Source organism: Tenrec ecaudatus, chromosome 2 (assembly GCF_050624435.1).
Source record: "Tenrec ecaudatus isolate mTenEca1 chromosome 2, mTenEca1.hap1, whole genome shotgun sequence".
In the NCBI taxonomy this organism is placed as follows: domain Eukaryota; kingdom Metazoa; phylum Chordata; class Mammalia; order Afrosoricida; family Tenrecidae; genus Tenrec; species Tenrec ecaudatus.
Genome location: NC_134531.1, coordinates 154631961 through 154657692, shown reverse-complemented (window position 1 = coordinate 154657692; position 25732 = coordinate 154631961). Strand labels below are relative to the sequence as shown.

The 25732-nt window shown below is 44.3% G+C and overlaps 1 protein-coding gene across 1 annotated transcript in view; it reads left to right on the top strand.

The window, feature by feature from the left end:
* The window catches only part of PPP2R2B (protein phosphatase 2 regulatory subunit Bbeta), a 342103-nt gene that overhangs the window by 193892 nt on the left and 122479 nt on the right, over nt 1-25732 (top strand). Inside the window, exons 2-4 of the mRNA XM_075543149.1 lie at nt 5591-5688; nt 8414-8579; nt 19194-19306. Coding sequence (XP_075399264.1) covers nt 5591-5688; nt 8414-8579; nt 19194-19306 — 377 coding nt within the window. The remainder of the gene's footprint in view (nt 1-5590; nt 5689-8413; nt 8580-19193; nt 19307-25732) is intronic.

Below are 25732 nucleotides of genomic sequence, written 5' to 3'. Positions count from 1 at the left end.
GCCTACAAGTGACCCCCACCCCCAACAAAAACCTTCTGGCAACTACTACCATTTCATCATTGTCATCTGCTCTGAAATCTACTTCTCATCCTTGCTGATGTCCTCGTCCTAGCTAAAGAAACAGAAAACGGAGCCTAGAACTGACTTAATGCCCATGAATAAAGCCAAGTATAGGCTATGGAGAGAGAACGGGTCAGCTGACACAAGTAGGATAAACGGCTTTATATTATTATTTGCCGAATGTTTCTTGGATGAGAGATAAAGCATTGAATGGATTTTGAAGGCTAAATTGCATTACTCGCTCATTTCAGTCCTCATGACTGATGTTACGAGGCCGATGTGATTGGCCTGGTCAGTAAGATCTTGCTCCATCAGGAGGATTTGGTTTTAAATCCTCTCAAGTCTCAGCAGTCATGCTTTTACCAACAAAGTCAGCCTGCCACTTGACGGTCTGTTTCCTCCCCTGGTCTGGTCCTCGAGCCTCGTTGTTTCAAGTTGCCATGAAGTCAATTGGTGCCGGGTCTCTGTGGCCCGGCATCACCCCATATCGTACTCCAGAGTCCACCTCCACACCCAGCGCTGCCTGTGCCCAGAGTAAGAATTGTTTGATGGGTTTCAAGGCTGTGACCTTTCCGGAGGAGCCTGGTGCTGCGGTGTTAAGGACTCAGCTGCTAACCTATAGGTCAGCGGTGTGAACGCACCAGCGGCACGTGGCGGAAGATGTGGCAGTCTGCTTCCCTAAAGATTTATGGCCTTGGAAATCAATAGGGCAATCCTGTTCTGCCCACGAGGGTCATTATGAGTTGTAATCGATTTAGCCGGTGTTTGGGATTTCATTGATCTATTTATTTTTGGTTTAGACCTTTCAGGAGCAGAAAACCAGGCTTGTCTTCAAAAAAAAGACAAAGTTCTCTGGGTGGGTTCCACCTGCCAGTCTGCCAGTCTTCCAGTCAGTGGACAGTCACTCAACCATTTACACTACCCAGGGACACCAAGCTAGGTTCTAGAGAGGTGCAATGCAGAAGCCATGGCATAAACTGGGAGATGCCCCACTGCCCACCCCAGTTCTCTTCAACCTTACACGAATCATAATTGCCAAGTTAGTTTTTATGGTTCAGGTAAATGGAGACATTGTGTATGAAGTTGCTGTGTGGAACCTTTGGAGTATGCCAAGATTGATGTAAAGAAGGAGGGGTTCTCTTCCGAGGGCCCAGTGAAGTGGAAAAGAGGTTACCAGGCCACCAGTGGAATTAAGTCAGCACAAATACATGTGGAATAGGGCGAGTGTCACAGCTCCCAGGTTTTCTTAAAAAATATTTTAACTACATTTGACCTCCATAACTATTTCTGGGTTTGAGGGCTTTAAAAACACGTTTGATATTTTATTTTTAGTCGGTGTGCATTTTAATCTATGAATATGTAAAAGAGAAAAAGTGTTCAAGTTCACATCGTTTCCTGTTCAACGGTGTGATTCACGAAATCTCATGTAGACCCCAAAGTAGACCCCAAAGGCCAAACTTACATTGAACTGGATGAGTTGATTGCTCCTAACTTTGATTTCCAGTGAAGTTGCCATCTCTAGATTTGTTAGTTTATTATTATTGTTACTGCATCTTTCTATATTCACACAATTATTTTGTCTTGAGTAGTGTATATTTTCTACCAAAGGGCATATTGCAGACACAGAGTGTTTATGTCAGAAGTTCCAGTGTCTTGAAATTGGAATGCGAGGTGATTCATGAGTTTTGCATCAATTATTAAGCAGTCATAGATAAAAATATGCGGAGATGGATGGGGCAGTAAGGTAGTCTAGTTGCACCTACTGGCTTAGGAATGATAAATGACTCAGGCAAGAAAGTTCCAAATAGATATTAACTTGAGCTGCAGAGGCATACGCTCTCAGGGGAGGTAGACAATAGCTAAATGTACACAATCTAATAGAAAGCTGTAAAAACAGTGCGGGGGCCATAGCTGAACCACACGGCTGCTGCTTAATGACGATACCACCCCCAAATCCACTGCTCGGGGTGATGCTGACTCATCGTGACCCTCTCGAGCAGTGGTTCTCAACCTTCCTAATGCCGCGACCCTTTCATACAGTTTCATCTTGTGATGACACACACACACCCCAACCATAAGATTATTCTCGTTGCTACACAAGGGAGAAGGAAAATCCATCGCCTCGTCTGCTTGAGGACTGTGGCCACAAGGCAGAAATCAGACATTCTGACACCGACCACTCCTTCCTAACACTCTGCTTTTCTATTGGGCGCTGTAGTTGTTGCAGCGCCTGCGGAGCTCACAGACAAAATGCACAATCATGGGGGCTTATTAGGAAAATTAACAGGTTACCACCAGTCGGGATCAGTAAACTGTAAGGGTACAGCCACTGGTTCACAGCAGGGCCTCTCCTCAGCCAGCAGCCAAGTCTACCTCTCTGGTTCTCAGCCTCTCACCCACATGGGTTCTTAGCTTCTGCCTCCGTAGACCAGGAAGGGAGCCTGCTGCTCTGCCTCACGGCCTCAATGCTGGTCCTACGTCTGTCTCCCGGCCTCCTTGCCACAGCATCTAGTCTTGGCCTGGCTGCCTTGCTCTGTGCCACAGCCTCTGGTGGCTCTTCCTTCACAAGGGTTCTGGGATTTCCCTTTTGGTTTCTGAGATGACTCTGACAAGCAGAGGCGTAGCTCTAATGGAGGTGTGATTTTTTTTGTCTTCCATCAGACCACATCCTCAAGGAAACCGAGTGGTCACTTGGTTCACATTTTCTAGTACAGTAGAGACTCAGAATACATGCCACCTTGATCTCGATCCTGCCCATTAGCATAGCTGAGAACGCCCTCCAAAACTGGATTCTAACCACAGGCATAGCAGTGAGCAATTATAATACATCACATGGAAAGTATTAGAGGTAGAAGGGCCTTGTTAATTGACTTTATCTCAGTAGCCCAACAGACTTCAAACCAAAATCAAACTCATTGCCATCAAGTCAATGCGAACTCTTAGCAACCCCTGTGTATTTTTGAGACTGTAACTGTTTACAGGAGTAGAAATCCCAGTCTTTCTCCCGAGGGAGCTGCTGGTGGTTTTGAACTACCGACCCTGTGGATCTCAGGCCAATGTGTAAACCACTGCACAGCCCAAATGACTAACTGGACTAAAATAAATGTAAAGACTTGACAAGAAGACGAAGAGATTTTAGAATCCTGCCGTGCTCCTCCCCTTTCTCTTACAAGCTTCTTGAGAGAGAGAAAACATAAAGAATGATAGGACTTGAGAAACAAAGGGAAGTAGAGAACTCGGATGACTAATATATACAGTTTTGCAGCAACAGTAATAACAAAAAATGTATGCGTGGTTACATGGGTAGATGTGTACGCTATGAAAAGGTGGGGAGACGTACGGGAGCACATACATATGAATATTAAGGTATTTCTGGGGACATTCGTATGTGCTACATATAAAGATCTGTATCTATAATAGAGAGCATAGCACAGTTGTAGAAGCTTCTTAGACGTATCCAGACACCTCATGGGACTGAATGAGTCGGGCTTGCAGGCCAAGGCCCGTAATCTTCATGGACTCCTAGGTTAATTGCCATGGTTCCTGAAGATCCTGTTCCATATCATAATTTTGTGCTGGTGTCTGAGTTCTTAGAAGCTCAGGAGCAAGCACGTACCATACAGTTATTGATCTCTTCCGATCTGGAGCAAAGGAGAGGGGAGGGAAATAAAGACTCGAGGAAGGAGTTAGTCCTTAGGACTAATGGTCCGCGGGAGACAAGAAGAACTCGATAGTGCCCTGCTACCACTACTGGCCGCTCTGAGCAGAGACACAAAAGAAGGACCCAGTTGGAGTGGTAGAAAACTATCTCACCAAACTCAAATTCACATAAAAGACTACACTGGTAAATCCTGGAGAAATTCCTGAGACTATTGTTGGTGACCCTCAAACTATGTGAATTTCTTAATGGTATGGCACTTAAAAATAATAAGTAATTCTCGATGTTTAAAATGTAATAAATATCTGTATAAAAATCCAGATTTCTAGCTTCTTGCAGAAAAAAAATCAGGATATCTGGCAACACATGAAACTCCACAGCCATTTGTCCCTTGAAGGGAAGCACTAGCTTTTTGGCTCACCTGGTCTGCTTTGCTTCTTGATGCTACAGATGTAGTTCCTGTGGGATGTAACTTTGCCCTCCCCTCCGCCCACCCGGCGGGGCTAATCATCTCAGAGTCCAAAGCAAGACAGGTGGAACACTGTCTTCAGTGTGCTTGGCCTGCGAGGGCCTCTGACACACCCTTGGCTCTTTTTACTCCTGCAAAACGTACGGCCACAGGTAACACGTTCCTATATGGAAAAGAATACTTTACACATGAAGTGGACAATTATGCACTACTTACCTGAATAAATCGCATTCAGAGAAAATCCTGGAATGATGATATTGAAGTAAGGTTAGAGGGTTGAATTTTGCAGGGGCCACTGCCTTTGTTTCTCACCTCACTGTTTCCCCTTTGCTTTCCTCCCTGAGACAAACTCTTCAGAATGCCCCTCTGTCTAAAACCATCCTCATCGTTTCTCTCTCTCTCTCTCTCTCTCTCTCTCTCTCTCTCTCTCTCTCTCTCATTCTCTCTCTCTTAACTCATTTGCACTCTCAGTAGCAATTGTTGGAGTCATGCAGAGGAATAATTGCAGGGGAATTAACCTCTGACATTTTTCTAAAAATAGCCCTAATAAATTCAATCACAGGTAATTTACCTGTCCATGCTTCTCTGGGGGTAACTAGTGTTGAAGAAAGACTTGGCAGGCTGGCATTCCTTCAGCAATTATCTGTGATCTCAGTTCCTGGCGCCTGTGCGTTTGCTCCAAGTAGACATTCAGAGTACAAATTGCCCTCTCCCCAGTGACCCCCAACCCTGTTTTCCCGGCACCCGGCTACAATTCAACAGAGGGGTGTGCTGGGCTCACAGAGGGGTGTGCTGGCCTCACACGACAAGGGTGGGTGCCTGAGTCAGGCTGGAGCATCATGGGGCCTCCCCTTGAATTTCTGACCCAGAAACCTGTCCTGTGATTTCTTTGTGTTTCGTTCCTTGAACTTGAGTGTCTGAGCTCCAGGTATGCCCAACTTGTGTCAGCACAACCCTCGGCTCTCCTTTGAATAGCCCTGAGACCGCGGTGGAGGCATTTCTTGGTGCAGAAGAAAAGGGGATGCAGAAATGGCCAAGAATGGGTGAAGGGCAAGCTGTTGGTAGAAATTTGCAAAGAATTTTTTGCAAAGAGAATAAGTTGCCATCTTTATCTTTATTCGAGCCAGCAAGAAATGCAGTAGTTTTTGCCCAGAACAAAGGGGTCTGAAGGTGCTTTTACCGTTTTGTTCTCTCCAGAAGCTCCAGCAGATCACAATAAGATGTGGCCATCTGAGAAACGCAGGCTTCCAAGTGCCACTTGGAGTACAGAACATAAAATCTTTGCAAATTCCTCTGCAGAGACAAAGCCCTAAGCCTTTAAATGCACAGAAAAGTATGACTATTATCTATCCTTCCCAAGTAAGTGTGCAGCGACTTAAATGCCTTTGTCTTCTTCTCTGCAGCCGACATTATCTCCACGGTAGAATTCAACCACACGGGAGAATTGCTCGCGACAGGGGACAAGGGGGGTCGGGTTGTAATATTTCAACGAGAGCAGGAGGTAAGTGGTGGTGAATGCAAAATGCCTATTTTCTTCTCTTTTTAAAGGAGGCCTCCTACTGTTCCTTAATCCTCCTGTGTTGCCCTTAACCTTGCTGCTCTGCCAGCAAACTAAGGGGAGGGGGGAGCCTGCAAAAAAAAAAGTCATTAACATCAACAGTTCCACATTGTGGCTCATAAAAGTACCTGAAAATAGAGCCTTTTCTGGCCTGGCCTTATCTCTTCCAGTCTGGGTGTTGCACATTCAAAACGACTTCACTTCTCATGGGACCTGCCAATGCAGAGGTGCTTGTTGAGTCTGACCTCTCCCTTTAGAGTGGGATTTGTCCTCCTGCTGCTGAAATGCAGTCAGTTGCCTTTTGTTTCAGGGACTGCCGGAATGTAGGGGGCGAAATATGCATGTATTCTCTTTATTTGCCAACACATGTGGAAAGGACAGCGTGGGTTCAGTAGAGAAGAAAATGATAGGTCAGCCTACTAAAGGGAGTGAGATAGATCTTACCAAACAAGACTGGAGTCACACACACACACACACACACACACACACACACACACACACATACACACACACCACCCTCCCCTTGTAAGTGACTGGAGCTTCCCACCCAGGAGCTCAGCAAGAAAGAGTGTTGAGCACTCGTTAAGAACTTTCCGGGGCTCTCAAAAAGCCATTTTTCTCATTAGGCTAGCGGTTGCTTCACTTTTTCAGAGAAGTGACATTGGTTGCTCTCTGCTACCGTTATATCTGCATGGAATTCTGACCCAACCCGGTTTCCTTGGCCTCCATGGAATGGCCCGGGAGTTTCCCACAGGCTGGTCTCTGTCCTGGTGACCCTCTCATCTGCCACTGCCCACCTCTGAGATCCACATTGCATAAGGGAAGCTCAAGGTGCAAGGTGCGTGGGTGGGGGGAGGGGGAGACCCAGAGGACAACTTCACAAGAGGCTTCCTTAGCAATTTAAAGCTTGCTTTGTGCCTCAAAGCCATTTGTGTGGCACCTCCCCTAGAAAAAGGAAAGCCTCATTTAGAGGTGATAGATTTGGTAATTGCACATTATTTGCAATTAATTTCTATAAGGGCATCCTAATCCCTTGGGGTTCCATTCAAATGCAAGTGTTCAGCACTAAATCAGGCACCCAGCCTGTTCCCTTGGCCCTGGAAACATGAAAATATGGTTGGCAAGTAGGAACGAAGAGCGCTTCGTGACCTGGAGTTTTTCCTGCTTTTCCGGAGCTGCCTGGTGCTAATTGGTCTGGCACATGCTGCACACACTTGACAGTCTGATCCGGGTGGTGGCAAATCAACACTCATACATTTATTGTTCAGGTGGCCTGACTCTCCCTGCAAAGAAGTAGGGTAGCACCAAATATGTCAGTAGTAAAAGTCCTCTTTACACTGGTTTTCAAATCTTCTCTGATTTTTTCAATCCAATTAAGTTCACAGTGATGATAAAGAGGAACTGGAGGAGCTATTTAGCATAAATTACCTAAAGGCAGCATGTTGCCAGTATTATCCCTGCTCCACTTTTTTTTCCCGTTAGCTATTTATAGATTTCACCTATTTTAATTTATTGAAATGTTTGGGAAGCCTAATTCATTAGTGGAATGTTGAGGGATATGCTTTCAAAAGCTGCCTGCTTTTGTTCCATAAAAATAAATAAGTGTCCGTTTGGATGGATAGCGTGCTGGTAAGTCCTTTAGCTTTTATGAAGAGTCCTGAAGTGAGACATGAAGGCTGAGAGAGAAAGCCCTGTGAGAACCCCTGGCCCCCAGCCTTTTGGTGGTGAATCCTCAAGAGACACCCCCAGAGTGTTTGCCCACAGGGCCACGGTGCCCACAGATGCATTAACACCACGGCTCAGCACCACAGCCCATTGGTGAATTGGAGATTTTAGTTGAATGTTCTACACCCTCTCAGAAAGAGGACTTAAAAAAAATGGAGTCTTTTGTTAAAACTGAAGCATTTGAAACAAATGGTTACTAAGCCTGTATTTGAATTTGTGAAGCTCTCTGTAATCAGCTCCTAAGCTACCTAAAAGGAATCCCCCTCCCCTTTCTCTCCTTTTCCACTTTCTCCTCTCTTTTGACTGGGGTCTCCACCAGCAATAACCCAATTGCTTATTTAGTGTGTGCTACTTGCATTTGGGTGGTGCATTGAGTTAAGCATCGCACTCCTAACCAAAAGATCAAGGGTTCAAACCCACCACCTGCTCAATGGGAGAAAGATGTGGCAATCTGCTTCTGTAAAGATTGACGGTCTTGGGCCCTAAGAAGCAGTTCTCCTCTGCCCTATAGGGTCACTGTGATCCAACTTTGTCATCTTTGTCCTGAATTGATGCATGGATACGTGAACTCCAGCAAAGAAAGTCCCCAAATTATCAGAGCACAAAAAGAAAATGTTAGAACTCCTGTGAATATTGATTTTTGAAACTTTGTCCTACGTAAATTATACTTAGGTATTCCATGCATGAATACAGAAGTCCCTGTATATATTGGAGCTCGCATGCATTATAGCATCTATTGTATGATGTGTCTGCTCAGCGTGTTCCGAGGGGAACAGCTCTGGAGGACCGTGAACTAGGATGCCATGGCCCTGCCCTATTGCCCCAGACACAGGCTGCCCACCTGGCCCCTACTCACTCTGTCAAAAGGACAGGGTTGGAGAAATGGCGGTTGGTTTCCATGGTTTAACCTTGTGTGCTTGTTTGTTTCCCTCCTTTCCTACAGAGTAAAAGCCAGGTTCATCGTAGGGGTGAATACAATGTTTACAGCACATTCCAGAGCCATGAACCCGAGTTCGATTACCTGAAGAGCTTAGAAATAGAAGAAAAAATCAATAAAATAAGATGGCTCCCACAACAGAATGCAGCCTACTTTCTTCTGTCTACTAATGGTATGTGCGGGGGACTGTCCCCATTCGATAGTGTCAGAGATGCAGCCTGATACACTCCATCCTCTCTGCCGGCAGTTTCTTCTGACCGCACAGGTTGTGAAAGATCAGCAAGAATCTTCACAAATGCCAAGCATGTTGCCATCCCAAAAATTAGGCTCTCGGTAAATAGTCACTGTTGTTTTTAGAAACAACCAATGTATGACTCTCTAGTCACTTCTGGGTGTTTCTGGAATGTGACTTCCTGTCTTCAGATCCAATGAATGTGATTCTGGGAATAGGTTTCAGGAAATTCTGTAGGTTGCCCCTGTGAGTTTGGCAAACTGAATAGATAGCTTTAGGCCCTGAATCTCCTTTGTGTTCTAAGGTAGAGGCCACATCTCTCAGACACAATCAAGTTCCAAGCTAGGAGTACTCATTGAGAAGAGAGAGGAGTGCCAACCAGAGAGTTGAGCAAAGAATGGTTTATTTACTATCTTCTGCTATAGCTTTCCTATTTCTTTGTTGGTTTTTATCACTGCCCTTAAGTCGGTTCTGACTCATAGCAACCTTACAGGACAGAACAGAACTGCCCCTGTGGGTTTCTGTAACTAAGTAGGAAACCTTGTCTTTTTCCAGCGGGTGGCTGGTGGTTTTGAACTGCTGACCTTGCAGTTAGCAGCCCAACATGTAACCAGTACACCACCAGGGCTTGTCTGGATTCTAGGAAGTTAATGTAAATAGGTAAGAGAGGATATGTTAGAGGTTGACTAGAGAGCTGGATTACACATTATCTCAGTAAGTTTTTATACAGTGGAGCTCCCCTCTGCTTCTTATAGCCCGATAGCAGAAGGCCCGATAGCAGAATGCGATCATATATGTATGGCTCATGACCAGTGAGTAACTTGGTGCACCTTCTCCCAAGCAAATAGGAGGAGACTTCAAAAGCATGTGGAATTTTATAGAATTAAAAGGCAATGGAATTTTTCCACAGCTTTTTGAAGCCCCTCATAAAATGAGTCTATGCCTGTGAGCCTGCGAGGAAGACTGTCCATATTGATTATGAAATGATGGGTGTGTTTTCCATCAAGCCTCAATACTGAGAGGGGAAAAAGGAAAATAAAAATGTTCATATGTCAAGTGAACAAATATATAGACTATGTATATAATAACAGAGCTCCTTAGAGGCAAGGATCGCAAGACTTCACGTTACTTACTTCATGTTACATGTAGTCAGGAGAGACCAGTCCCTGGGGAAGGCTATCTTGTTTGGTAAAGTGGAGGGGCCGTGAGACAGAGGAAGGCCCCCGACAAGATGGATTGACACAGTGGCTGCATCAATGGGCTCAGGCACAGGAACAACGGTGAGGCCGGCACAGGATCGTGCAGTGTCTCCTTCTGTTGTGCAGAGGTTTGCTATGGGGCAGAGCCAAGTCAATGGCACTTAACAACATATAATGTGATTAGTTTAAAGACTGGAAGGAAACAGAATTAATAAAAATGATTCATTTATTTTAAAGACTTGAAAAAAAATAATTATAATGAACCTTACAAAAAGATTCGTTATACCGTATATACTCATGTATAAGCCATTTTGGTTTGGGTTTTTAATCATTTTATTGGGGGCTCATACAACTCCTATCACAATCCATACATCCATCCATTGTGTCAAGCACATTTGTACATTTGTTGCCATCATCATTCTCAAAACATTTTCTTTCTACCTGAGCCCTTGGTATCAGCGCCTCGTTTTTTCCCCTCCCTCGCAAACCCTTGATAATTTATAAAAAAATTTTATGCCTTACACTTTCCGATGTCTCCCTTCACCCACCTTTCTGTTGTCCGTCCCCCAGGGAGGGGGTTATATGTAGATCATTGTGATTGGTTCCCCTTTTCTCCCTCACCTTCTCCTTACCCTCCTAGTATTGCTACTCTCCTTATTGGTCCTCAGAGCTTTAGCTGTCCTGGATTCCCTGTGTTTCCAGTTCCTTTGTTCCAGTGTACATTCTCTGGTCTAGCCAGATTTTTAAGGTAGAACTGGAATCATGATAGTGGGGGAAAAGGGGACGCAGTACATTTTTATGAGCTTTTGTGGTAAAATTAGGTGCTTCAGCTGATATTCATATTGACTTATACCCCAGTATATATATGGTAGTTAATTTGAGAATGTGTTTTATCATGATTTATAAATTTTAAAAATTCTTAATTTTCTATGTCTTTACAATAAGTTTTATGTTAATCATAAAGAATGGGCAAAATGTTTTGCTCCATGTGAACCAAAAATCCATCCAAAAAAGCCAGATACAAATCTAAAATATGATAATCCTGACTCAGTCACCTTAGGGTTTTTCTAGCACCTCTCGTCTTTGAATGGGAAGATCTCAAGCATCTCTTATCTTTGAATGACCAGATCTCAATTAATCTGTTCCCCCGCCCAAATTCCAAGCATTTTCCTCCTTCTTCATATCTCTACTTATACACCCATTGGGTTTGATTTCTTAGAAGCCACACTACAATGGATTCAGTTTCTTTATTTTCAGTTTAAGGATTATGTTTCACTCAAGTACTCTTCCATTTCAATGCTTCTTAGAATAAAAGAGAGGTCTGATGATTTTTTACTTAATTATTTCAGGCAGGGAAAAAGTATCCGATTATCCTCTATTGCTAGCTTGCTTTATATTATGAAATTTATCCTATTGATTATTGCAATAAAATGCAAAGGCTTATTAACTACTTTGTGGGTGTGATGGAAAGGAAATCGGTGAAATGCAATGAAGATTAATTATGTAGCATAATGTTCTGTTAATTGAGTTTTTAAATAGTTTTTTGATTAACAAGGATATTATCTTCCCATTTGGGATGCTATTTCATTTGCCAACAACATCTCCAAATGATTGTTATAAAAAAAATTCCCATGTTCTTATGTGATTTTCTTTTTTATACTAATATTGAGGTTGAGAATCCCCCTTAAGCCAAATAGGTTAACATTCAAAAATTAGTGGCAGACAATGGGAATTACAGTAGGAAAGGGAAAATGAAGATAGATGATAAGATTGTGTTTAAAGGCTGCTACAAGTGATGATAAACTACTCAGAGAAGCAGCCAGAAGAAAGGGAAAGCCATTACTCATGGTAGCAGCCATGTGCTCCATAGACATTTTTAACCATAAAGCTTCCAGATACTGAGTCAAGAGAAAGCACGTGATAATAAAGTCAAGAATGTCTCCAGGCAACCCAGCCATGGGGATTGGATTGAATTTGCCATCAATTATCTTTCTAAGGGAAAAAATATGTGCTCCTTATCTCATGACAGCTGGGTACAATTTTTACTTTCTGTATCTTTTTTGGTAATTAAAAAATGAAAACCACATTCCCTTGAGAATATAGGCTTTGAGTTTATTTGCAACGTGCTTTTCACGTGTCAAATGTGTTCAAGACCTAGATTCCAAAGTGAATGCTGGTTTGATGGTTCCTTAAGAATTGTAGAGTTGGAAATGTCTTCTAGCAGAATACATAGAGGGAGTGTAACTGACAATCAAACGGGACTCACTGTTGTCCCGTTGACTAGGACTTACAAGGACTCAGGAGAACTGCACCCTGGGGTTTCTCAAGCTGTAAATCTTGACAGGATCAAACAGCGCCATCTTCCTCCCGTGGAGCAGCTAGTGGGTTTCAACCACAGACTTTGTGGTCAGCTGCCCAGTGCTTAACCCATCGAGCAACTAGGAGTCCTTCTTAAAATGGAAGGTGTACAGAATTCTTGTTAATGGGAGTAGAGCAAGTTCGTTGTACATGTCTAGAACATGCATGGACACAATGAAGATGATTAAAATGTCCCCATCCCAAGACAACCACTGGCAATGTCTTAGGTAGACAAAGAGCAAAGTGAGGCGTCTAATACCAAGGGCTCAAGCAGAAAGCAAATGTTTAGAGAATGATGGTGGCAACAAATACACAAATGTGCTTGACACAATGGGTGTGTGTGTGCATTGTGATAAGAGTTATATGAACCCCAATAAAATGATTATTTTAAGAAAAGGAGCAAAGAGGCACTAAACCCAGTATTTACTAACAATATGTTATTTCCACAAACTTTGTTAACTGGGTTTTTTATTTAATAACGTCCTCCTAATTATGAAGTAGTTTTTTTTCTAAAATAACATTTACAATAAAAGCCTAATATTTTCTTATATGATTTATCTATCATTGATTAATAAGTATCCCCTATCAAATCTTTATGAACAAATCCTACTCTTATGTATAAGGATGGATGTTGTGACAGATGTGTATAAATAAAATTAGAGAAAAAACATAGTATGCACTATGTTATATTTACTTAAAAGGGATATGCAATTGCAAATACAAATATAATAAAAGTTATGTGAGTATAGTTTGCATAATCTCTGTATAGTGGAATTGAAGGAGATTTTAACTTTCATAATCTTTTACTTTCTTGAAACAATTCTGATTTGGGTGAAAGTTTGCAGAGTAAATGCATTTCCCATTCAACAGTCTGTACACGTTTTGATTCATGCTCTTGACCGCTGTCCTCATAATGCAGCAGGGCTCACCTCACTTCCTCCTTCCCCCCATCCCCCCCACTCCCACCCCCATCCCTTTGTCCTTTCTTGTCTGCTGAACCGAGTTTCTCAGCAAAGACTGTCCTTTGGATCCCATTGATTGATTGTTCTCAGGAGTGCCTATCTCTCTGGTGTTATTGTTTACCTTATAGACCTGCCTATTGTTTGGCTGAAAGTTGAGCCATAGGCATGTGTTCACTGCCAGGCTTGCCAGGTGATTAAGGGCCATAATCTGAGCAGTTCCATCAGTTTCTACCTGACCCGTGAGCCTTGTCTTTTTTATCATTTTGATTTGGTTTTATGCTTTCGCTCACTCTGTCCAAGACCTTCTAATGAGGTTCCTTTCCTGACAGTCAACAGTGGCAGCTGGCTTCCATCAAGCTACTCTCCTTTCAGTGCCATGGAGGCTCAAGGGGTCCATTAGTCCTGTAGACTAATTGTTTCCCTATGTTTCATAGGTTTGTGTTTGTTTTGTTTTTTCTGTCTTCCTCTAGGTGGGGAGAGACCAGTAAATGCACTTTAGACTGTCATTATATGTATGACTGACTCCCACTATTGTCTACTTGAAAGGACTCACATTAGAAGGCCTGGAAATAGATGTAGACAGAGATATAAAATAAGGATCTCACACAATATGTACCTTTTGTGATGGACTAATGTCACTAAATGTAATCTCCATCAGGATCATATATGTTATGAGATGTCTTGCAGATTCATCCTTTTTCTTTCACATTGTTTCTATGTATTATAGATTGGTTATCCAATTTTCTATGGATGAGCCTTTAAATTGTTTCTATTTGGGGGCTATTGTGAACAGTACTGCAGTAAACATGAGTGCACATATATCTATTTATAGATAAAATCCACACACATGATCAAACTTTTACAGAAATGAAAAGAAAAAGAGATGAGCCCATAATAGTAGGAGAGAGAGTGAGAAAGCAAATAACTAGAAAGAGACCCACAAGGATACCAAAGAGCTCAGGAATGCAATCAGCCAATTTGACCTCATGGACATACACAGAGCACGCCACTCAATGAGAACACAGTATACATTCCTTCTTAGCGCACATGGAAGTTCTCCAGAATATTCCACAGAATGTTGGGCCCCAAAGCAAGCCTCAATACTTTTTTTTAAAGAACTATATTAGAAAGAATGTTCTCAGATCACTGTGCTACAAAATTAGAAAGTCAAGGATTTAGGGGGAGCAAGGAATCAAATATATGGAAACTGAGTCTCAACCTGTTTAAAGATTATCAGATAATTAATTTTTTAAACTCCTTGAATCAAATGAGAATGAAACACAACATACCAAAACCATTAGGAAATAATAAAATTAGTTCTCAAAGGGCAATTTATGGCAATAACTGTGCATATCAAAAAAGAAAATTAACAAAATCAACACGTTATCCCAACATCTTCAACAATTAGAGAAAGGAAATAATAAAGATTAGAGCAAAAATAAATGAAAGAGAAAAACAATAGAAACAACAAGGTTAGAAAGTTGAGCCTTTGACAGAATTAGCAAAATCAATAAACCACTGTGACACTTAACAAAAGAAGAGAGAAAATACTAAGAGCTCATATTAGAAAGGAGATGGGCATGGGCACCATTAAGGCAGCACAAACCTAAAAGGGAAGGATAATAACAGAGTACTCTAGAGAACTGTACTCCAAAAAATTTGAAGGCCTGGAGGAATAGTCCAGTTCCTAGACACACATTACCTACCTCAACTGAGGGAGGGACACACACATGTGCTGAGGCCGAAGCTTAAATAAATTCATACCAAAGAAAGCAATGAACAGTTTGTTAAAATAAATAAATAAAACTTCTCAAGGACAGGAATAAAAATTCAACCCTGTCCCAGTCAGGTTCATGGTGAATTCTTCCAACCATTCAGAACAGAGCTGATAAAAACTACTCCAGAAGATGGAAAAAAGAGAGACCACGTCAGAATTCCTTCTATAAAGCAAGCATAACTCAGATCCCAAAGCCAGGCAGGGAAGTTTATAGAAACAAATACCTATAGACTAATATCCCTCATGATTGTCTTCCTTTTCTAAATACCTTTGCATGTATTACTTGAACACAACTAAATAACTGAAATGAGAAAATGCAAATTCCATTTATGTAAACATACCACAGAGAAGGTACTAGAAAGATCGATGCAAAATATTAATGACGATAAGAGGATCATAGGTCCCTTGGTGGCCCAGTGATTAAGCGTTTGGCTGTGAACCAAAACATAACTGGTTCAAACCCATCAGCCACACTCCATGGCAGATGATGTGGCTGTCACCTTCCTGGGGATTTACAAAAGCAGCAAACCTCGATACAGTTCCACTCTGTCACATGGGGCCACTATGATTGGAAAACCACTTGACCAGTACCTGTCACCACTACCACCACCGCCAAGAACGGGATTATAGATTATTTTTATCCATTGATTTATCCATCCTTTCACTTCACTGCACAGCAATTTATTGCCCACAAGGGACCATATATAAAATACGATGTTCCTAGAGAATGTGATAGAGTACATCCCCAAGACAGAAACTGTTTAATGTGACAGTTCACTGATGTGGGTGGTTCTGCGGCAGGACTGACCAGCGGCTAATCAAGTAGAACTATAAGCTTGTGCCCCATCTTTCATTTTCCCTCAGCAAAAGCAGTTTTACAGAACGCAGGCTATTCAGAGGGTGGGACCAAGACTGTGGAAGTGGCCTATAGATAGAAAGTTCCAGATTCAACATCCAGCTGGGAAAGGTGGCCTCGGCTCTCTGCTGCAGGGCACACCGGGGTGAATGCATGTGGTGGGCGACATGCACAGAGCTCATGCTTAGCAGTCCCAAGTATTAGGAATGGAGACACTCCATCCGCCCAAGTGGCCCAGTTGCTGCTGGAGCACACTTCACAATGTGGTACATCATGGCCTCTGAAGATGAAGTACAATGTCTGAGTTTTGCTCTGGCTCTGCTTACATGGCCTATCTTCCCAGGGATAAGGGAATCAGGTGATAGAAGAGCCAGGTGAAAGGAAATAGGCATGATACGAGGGAGCAGCAGAAAAAGAGAACTCCATTAACGAGCAGGGGAGGGGCGGCTTTTCTCCCCTGGTCGTGTAATAGGAAAGAGGATGTGCTACACACAGGGGATGAAGGGCGTGCTTTCTGACGGGCTGTCCACATTTCCCTTCTTAATAGCAGCTGCCACTCATGGACCGTTACGAACAGCCCAGCACAATGTTGAGCGCTCTCCATACATGGTTCCATTTAATCCTTGTGAGACCCCATGTCCTCCTTGTCCCCGAGTTACAAGTGAAAAACAAACAAACAAAAGCAGGCACAGAAACATTAGGTATCTTGCGCATCAGGTTGCACTATATGGAGCCGCCCTTTGCCATCACATCAGCGCTGACTGAGAGACCCAGTAAGACAAGGAGGAATTGCCCCACGGGGTGCTCAGGCTGGGATCTTCCAGGAGCAAAGTGGCCCACCTCGCTCTTGTGGGGCAGCCGCGCCTTCCAAGCCGCCGGCCTTTTAGCTAGTAGCCGAGCGCTTAACCAGTGGGCCCCCAGGACGCCTTATCTGGGACATGTCAGTTAAAAAGTATTTGTTATCTAAGATTCAAATTTCTGTACTTCTTAGTTGTCTTAGTCGATGCTATTTGCTTCCGACTCAACAATATGCCTCCCATATGGGGGTCTCCGTAGTAGGGACTCCCTACTTGGTCACAGGGCAGGTTGGAGTTGGAATGAGAATCGATTCCAGCCCCGTCTGATTCCAAAGCCTACCTTGGGCATGCTTAGAGAAGGGTACAAAGAAGGCCATCGAGTCCCTGCCTTTTAGAAGAGAAAATCAGACCAGTATAATTAATGAAGACAGGGGTCCACTAATAAGGACCAACAAAGGCCTGTGACCCACTGACATGGCGGGTTTGGCCAGAGCATGTTCCTTGGAAAAATGGAAGTAAAAGTCTGTGGATGGAATATGTCATATCCGGCTCCTAAGAGCCCCACCCCTTTTTGCTCATTCCCCTCGCCTGCCCGGCACTCTTCCGCCTTTTTCAGTGCCGTTAGAGAATTACGAGTGGCCAGGGGATAAAGTGCTGGGACTGCACTGGGGAAAACAATGGTGGCCAGCCGAGGCTCAGAAAAGAATGAAGAAGCACTTTGGACTGGCCTCCTTATCATTCTGTTTGCCTGAATTTTGTTAGCACTCTGCACTCAGTCGGCTATCCTCTTCCTTCATCAAGCGATCTCTTTTAAACAGCTGCAGCGCTCTGGCCACTTTTCCAGCTGCTGATAGTATACGATACACAAGACAGAACCCCCGCCCGCTACTGGTGATTTTCCATTCTAGTGAGAGATGGGTCATAAATAAGTACGTAATGGAACAACGGGTGTCAGAGCAGAGACCCAAAACCCATCTATTGACAATGGGGCTTCCCCTCACAGAGGGTCACGAGGAAGGGATGAGTTACCAGGGTGCAGTCTAGCACCGATGAAACACACAATATCCCTCTGGTTCTTTGAGGCTTCCTCACCCCCCACTATCATGACCCCAGTCCTGCCTTTCTGTTCTGGCTAGACCAGACCATGTACACAGGTACAGAGGAGAGCTCACAACACACGGAATCTAGGTCAGATAAGCCCCGCAAGAGGAGAAATGGATGGGCACAGTGATACCAGGAGGGCAGCAGGAAGGAAGGGGAGGAAGGGGGAACTGATCACACATAACCCCGCACCCACCCCTGAGGGGAGACAAATAGCAGAAACATGGGTGAAGGGAGACAGTGGTTGCTATAAGATAAGAAAATAATTATAATTTATCAAGCATTCATGGTGGCGGGAGTGGGGAAGAGAGGAGCTGATATCAAGGGTTCAAATAGAAAGTACTGTATATACTTGAGTATAAACTAAGTTTTCAGCACATTTTTATGCATTTTTTGATAAAATTAGATGCCTCAGCAGATATTTGGGGCAGCTTATACTCGAGTATATACGGTACATATTTAGAAAATGGTGGCAACATATGTACAATATGGTTAATACAATTGATATATAGATTGGTATAAGAGTTTTAAGAGCCCCCAATAAAATGATCCTTAAAAGATAAACTATATAATGAATTCTCAGTATATAAGGGGGCTTAAAAAAGATTGTGCAAAAATTGATTTGTTTGCAGCCCTGTCATATAATGAATCCTAACCAAAAGTACTGTAAAGAAAATCCAAGCAGGAAGCTGGGACTGAGAGAACAGGTTGCTTGGGAAAGGCCTCTCTGAGGTTGGCTTTGAGCAGCGAGAGCAACGTGAAAGGGGAGTCGTGGGATAAAGGGGAGCCATGGAGTAAAGGGGGGTCATGGGATAAAGGGGAGTCATCATGGGATAAAGGGGAGTCATGGGATAAAGGGGAGTCATGGGATAAAGGGGAGTCAGCATGGGATAAAGGGGAGTCATCATGGGATAAAGGGGAGTCATCATGGGATAAAGGGGAGTCATGGGATAAAGGAGAGCCATGGGATAGGGGTAGTGAGCTTTCCTGGCAGGAGGAATAGCAAATGCAAGGCCCCCTGAGGCAGATTGGGCTTTAGGTGTCCAAGGAGCTGTAAAGATGTGAGACTGGAGCAGAGGGGATGACAAGACAGGTAAAAAATGGGATTGGAATGGTAAAAGAGAGACTTCTTGATATGATTGAACTATTGAGCTGTATAATGTGTGGATGAAGTGCCAGTGAAACTTAACCAAAAAGAGGAAAGAAAGGTAGGAAGGAGAGAGAGTGGCCCAGATCGGTGTGGAAGTAAGGCGGGATGGTAAATTGGGGACACTAATAATACCTAGTTCTTGGGATGATGGTGAATATTAAATTCCCCATATAAAGTGCATCCATAGTTACACCATAAATTCTATAACACCTGACTACTCCTCTCCAGTGTCTAATCAATGTGTGTATTGAAAGAAGCAAACTAATGTGAAAGCTATAGAATGAAGTATGTGTTGTCATGGAGAACCATTTGCTTCAATGTATGTGATTCTGTTATCCTCTTCTCCTGTCACAGATAAAACTGTGAAGCTGTGGAAAGTGAGCGAGCGTGATAAGAGACCAGAAGGCTACAACCTGAAAGATGAGGAGGGCCGGCTCCGGGATCCGTCCACCATCACAACCCTACGGGTGAGCAAGGCCTTCTTGAGATTCCTGTGGCCACTAGCGTTGGGGGAAGGAAGATCTCCCGCTGCCGCCGGGGGGCTGCTGCAACTACAGTAGAGGGACCCTAGGCCGAGGCATCCGTGCCATAGCCTCGGGTGGCAGATGGAAGGAGTAGGAAAGGTGCCAACCCAGGCTTTTCCTTGTATCCTGGAGGACCTGCCCATGTGCCCACTGCCATATGCTACTGTATTCTTAGGCTCTGTCTGGTCCGATTATCTCAGAGATCTTGAGAACCTTCTGTGCTTGGCAGGGTGCGGGGCGACCCTCGATGGAAGGGCAGGGTCTCATGATCCTGAACATAAACTTCAGAATCTACCAGGCCTGGGTTTGAATTCTGCCATGTCCCAGAATCTCACATCGTCTCTTTGCCTTCCTTGAACTTTAGTCCTGCAGGTTTCTTCCATTTCTCTACACGTAAAACAGTGAAGATAAAAATCTAAGTCCCATGGACTTAGGAGAACAGAATGGAATGGAGCTAGAAAGTGCTAGCTCGGGTCTTACATAAATGATCGCCTCTACGAGTAGCTATCCGAGTAGGGGTTGCTTCCTTCCTGCCCTCTAGACACGCACAGTCTGCTGAGGGAAGAAGACTTGTAAGACCGATAGACAAGCGGTTACGACACTAACCAGAGTAAGATAGATACAACAAGAGTGGAAAGTGAACACTTGCCATTGGATCAAAGGAAGGAGAAATGGCATTTGTTTCTGAGAAAGCAGAAAAGGTCTCAGAGGGAGATGGGGCTGCAAATAGATCTGTAAACATGGCCCTGGGAGGGAAGGCTCTCTAGATGCAGGGAAGTAGTGCAGGACTGGATGATGAGTTTGGACATGTTCAGTGTGAGCAGAAAAGCAGGCATGTGTTGAGACCAGCCCCAAGGGCCTTCCACATGGTGTAAAAACTGTGTTTGCAGGCACCAGCTGCTCAAAAATTGAAAAGGGAGACAATGAGTATATGTCAGGGAACAACATTGAAGAAGACCCCAAATTCAAATTATTTATATATATAAAATCGTTTTATTGGGGGCTCGTACAACTCTTATCACAATCCTTACATGTATCCATTCTGTCAAGCATATTTGTACATTTGTTGCCATCATCATTTTCAAAATATTTTCTTTCTACTTGAGCCCTTGGTTTCAGCTCTCACTTTTTTTTAGATTTTATTATATAGAGCCTTCCTTATTAAGTCATAAACAGGATAAAGACAGAGACAAAAATGAATCAATGAGGGAGATCACCAACGCAAGGTCATCCTGGTGTCCCAGGGATTCAGAGCCACGTGGCTACTGGCACAGAACCCGGAAAACAAAGGGAACTGTCACAAACCAAGGGTAGTGGCAGATGAATTATCACTGCAATAGGCGAGACTTCAGCAGCAGGAACAGGACCGAGATTAGGATACAAACACTATTCTGGTTTAGAAAGGCTTCTAGAATTGGCTTTGATACCTTCTATCTGCCTTGTTGGGTATGACTCATGACATATGGCCCTAATACCCTAATTCCCATCATGGCAGTTCCATAAGGGTGAGACTGCCCTCCTTGCGGTGGCCGGGGGGCCATCGCAATCTCCTTTCAAGCACTCTGTCATGAAGGCAAAGCTTTTTACCTTGCTGACCAGTGGGCAGAAAGAACTTAGCAGAGGCTGAATCTACGTGAGAACTCACCATGGATTTGAGCTGCCATGGTTAACCACAGCCTTTCACTAGCCTAGTGTTAAGAAATTAAGTTCTGATACAACCTAGGTATAAAGCAGATAAGGAAATAAATAGTGACTGTGTGCCTGGTGAGCTCGCTTGTTTATGGGTACATTCATCCATTTGCCCATTGATTTGCTCGTTCGGCAGTACTTTTGCTGACTCCAGTGCTAAGCTGTGGATGTTTCTCGGGTCTAACAGGCACAAGGAGTTCTGTGTAGTACAGTTAATGGACTTGGCTGCTAACAAATGTACAGGTTGAAGTCCACCCAGGGGTGTTTTGGAAGAAAGGCCTGGTGATCTGCTGTTGAAAACCGGACTATTGGAAATCCTGTTGAACAGTCTAAAAACTGACACACATGCGGTCATCGGGAATCACCACTAACTTGACAGCAGCTGGCTCTCTTTGATGACTGCATGATCTTCCATGGATCCTCTTCTGGACGAGCCAACCTCTGCCCTCTTCTCTCTCCTCAGCCCTAAAGCATTTGCCTTTAACCCTGCATCATTTTCCTACAAATTTGCCTCCTCGGATGACATGGGTGAGGCCCCACCAATCCCTGCAGCTCGAAATGCCCCGGAAGGTTGAGGGAAGAGCAGCTGGGACGGTCGCTGGCGGGGTGACCTTGGGCAACTAGCTTACCCTCCTTGAGCCCCTCATGTCTCGCTGCTCCTGAGATGGTTGAGTGTCGCAAAGAGCTCAGCCTTTACATGGCGAGTCTCTCTGAAAGCAAGCGCTCCATCATGGTAGTTCCCTACTGAGGTTTCAGGATTGCTAGCAGCCTCCTTGTTATCGCCCTCTACTGGCCGTGGGTCAGTGCGTAGAAGGAATTTAACATGATGTTGCTTGCACACTTTTGGCTGCTGAATGCACCCTCAGACCATTCACTCATACCAAATGGCAAGCGCTGCGCTGGTGGTACAATAGGAAGAAATCATCCATCCACCCCTCCAGAGATTGGGAGGAAACAGATGGATTGGGTGCCAGTGAGGGTGTCATAAGTTGAACGTCTCAATGTGGATGGAGTTTATCGGATGGCAGCTGTAGGCCCCCTTGTGTATTGCTGTTGTCCATGGGTAGACGGCATTTCCTAATTCGGTGTTAGACACTGTGGGCAATTCCATCCCCGAGATGAAGAGCTACAGATGGGAAACTAGTTTCCCCTAGAAGAAGAGGCTCCCCGTGGCAAGACCATGCTGCAGATGATGTGGACTGACCGTATCAGACGTGGAAGGGAAACCCTGGTGTGTGGCTGGAATTTGGTGAGTCTCGAGTCTGGTTCTTGCTTTTTTTTTTTAATTAACAGGCGATGTGATCCAGAACCAGTGAAATGGGTTTCTTCTCGCTTTCGTTCTTAAGCTGCCAAGTAGAGGGCTGGGCAACCTCAGTGGTCCTCCACCAGGACTGCTGGTTACGGGCACCAATTCCGGTGACCCATCCCCAGGAGATTTGTGGCGAACTAAAGGGCGTGGGCCCTTCTACTTAGCAAGTCAGGTGGTTCAGATAAATCTGGACTTCTAATGTATGCACCGCCACCTCTGGGTGGTTGAGACAAGGGGGACTGTGGTCTCCCTGTCCTCTCTAAGGTTCCTGTTAGGTGTCAACCACCTCAGAATGAACTGTACCAACTTGGGAGACAGATCTGTTATAAAATTAGAGCTACTCGTGTCTGACATTCCCTCCTCTCCCTTCTTAGACTTCCAAATGCCCTACATTTCCACGTCAACACCCCACACGCCGACGTTCTTTTTATACCTCTACGGTCCCTTTGTAGAAAAAGAAAGAACCAGGCAACCCTGAAGACCACACATTCAGAACATGGCTCCAGAGAGCAAGCCGACGTGATATTAATCAGACTATCATTTACTAACAAGCTCAGCTCTTGAAATTTGCATTGCCAGCAATTGTGGCCTCTCCCCCACCCCCTTACTCTGATTACCTCTTGCTCACTTTCATAGTTTTCAGCCCTACGTGCATCTTGAGAGTGCGTTTAATAATACCAGACAGCTAATTAATCCTCACTGAGTCGTGGACCTATTCTGTTTCAAGGCTGGAAAGCGTCGCTTTTCAATGGAAGAATGTGGCGATTTTTTCCCCGTTTGCATGAAAGCAAGCCATTGAGAAGCATTTTTATGGGAAGCATAGCCCGGCTCAAAGGCATAACTTTCAAAGCAATAATCATGATGATAATTTAATAATAACCCCTTATCGTTATACTCCTCAGTGGGATGGATTAACACAGTGGCTGCAACAATGGGTGGAAACATGGCAGCGAGGGGCTCAAGCATAGTAATGATTGGGAAGATGGCACGGGGGGGGTGACATCACTTCATGCACATACATGCACATACATGCACATATGGCCACTGTGACTCTGAACCGACTTGCTAGTTCCTAACAACGTGCAATTTCTAAGTACCATGTATGTCGCACAGTGTTTTCCTACCTAATCCTTTATTATGCTTCGCAATACCTAGTGAGGAAAGGCAAAATAGGTACTGGTGTTTACCCAGTGAAAATGCTGGTATTTACTTATTGAGCGCTTACTGTATCTCGTGCACCGGACTTCACATGCTACCTGTATTAGCTGTCCCATGAGATGTAGTGCACTGCTACTATGCCCATTTGGATTCAAAGAGCTTAAGTAATATGCCCCAGATAATACAGGTAAAGAATCAAAACTGGATCTACTTTGCTGTGGAAGCTGTTACCCTAACTTCAGAGGAGGAAAATGACTTCTACCCAAGCCCCAAGCCCCAAGCCATGCAACTGGGTATCTGAAAGTTAGGACTCAAAGTCAAGAGGTAAATACATTTAGTATTTGAAACTTAGTGTTTCAGTTGAGCTCATTGTTCACTGACTTCATCAGCTTGGGATGGGAGCTGGGTGGCAAGAGATCACCTGAGCTTACTTCTCGCTGCAGGAGGAGTGTGGAGTTGTTAAGTCTCCTGATACTTGGCTGCCAGGGCTCTTGCCTAGGCCAAGTGGAAGTGTGTTTTTGAACCAGTTAGGAAAACGGTTCGAAGGACGTGGTGTGCTCCTGAGTTGTAGCTTGTCAGATCCGACCCCCTACAGAAAAGGAAGATGGTGCCAGGAGCTGGAGCTTCCTCGTGGGTTTTATCTCGTCTCTTTTCACCTGAATAGAAAGAATAAGTACTGTTCATTATGGAGCCCTGGCCACACAGGGCTGCTAGAGAAAGAGCGGTTCAACTCTACCATCTGCTCGGTGGGAGGAAGGTGTGGAATCTGCTCTGTTAAATGTAGCCCCTTGGGGACTCCACGGCCCAGCTTTGTTCTCCCCTGGGGGGTCACTGTGAGTCGGGACCTGTGGCAGTGGAACTTCCAAGTGTGTGTGATTTTGTGTGGTTGTCTGTTGGATTATGGTGTTTCTTCCCAGTAGTGGTAATCGGTAGTAGGAGCACAGAACCACTATTAACTGCATGTGCACCACGTGCCAGGAGCTGCGTTTTACATCATTTAATTCCCACAATCACCCTGCGAGTAGCTTTCCAGAAATCTTGTTGGAAGCTGTCATGGAGTCAGCTAGGACCCTGGTCCATCCCTATTGAGATCCACAGGGTTTCACTGTCTGATTTTCAGGGGTAGAGTGCCAGGCCTTTCTTGCCAGTCTCTTTGTCTGGAAGCTCCGCACAAACTTGTTCAATAGCGTGTTGCTGTTAGGTGCCATCACGTTGTGTCACCTCCTGGCAACACTTGGTACAGCGAAGCAGATCGCTGTCAGCACCTGATCCGTCCTCACCTTCTCTCCGGTGCTTGCGCCCATTATTGCAGCCACTGTGCTAATCCGTCCCATCGAGGGTCTTTGTCTTTTTCAATGTCCAAAGTATGTGGGATGAAGTCTCATCACTTGGAAGGAGCATTCAGAGTCAACTTCCAGAAAGTTCAGTGTCATAGGTACACACACCTCCACTGACAATCACATGGGCACTGTGAATGAGGTGCATGCCCCCGCGATTAAATCTGGGTCCCTTCATGGAAGGAGGGAATTTGACCACCGAAACTCACCCTGCCTTGTTTTCTTAGCTCTTATAGTTGCTTAATATGGTAACTGTTCACTGTTTACCTCCCTTCTGAGGAGTCATGGTGGTGTCGTGGTTACACCAACTTGGGCTGCTGACCAAAAGGTCAGCAGTTCAAAATCAGCAGCAGCGCCAAGGGAGGAAGACAGGGCTTTCTACTCTCATAAAGAGTTAGAGTCTCGGAAACTCACAGGGGCAATTCCAGGGTCACTATGAGTCACAATTGACTCGATGACAGTGCGTTTGGTTTGGTGCCTCCCCTCTGTCACCCCAACATTTCAGATTCATTAAAGCAGGAAGTGGCTCTCCAGCACCTAGAATAATGCACAGCCCACCTGTCCGTAGGCACTCAGTAATTATTTGTCAACTGAATAAATAACCCAAAATGTCAGAGGAGGCATGAGATTTGCCCCAGGTCTAATGGCTAGAGATTGACACAAACCTGGATTCAAATGTAGCTTGTTTGATTGCAAATCTCATTATCTTAATGATTCTTCTCTTCAGCTTCTGCTTTCTAAGAAAAATGTGAGACCATGGAAGGAAGAATTTTATTATTACTCTTTTTTCTTATATTAATCAAAATTTTCTTAGCATGTGGGCTTGATTTGGGAGGAGGGGTGGAAGGTCAGGAGTGCTTCTCTAGCACAGGATGG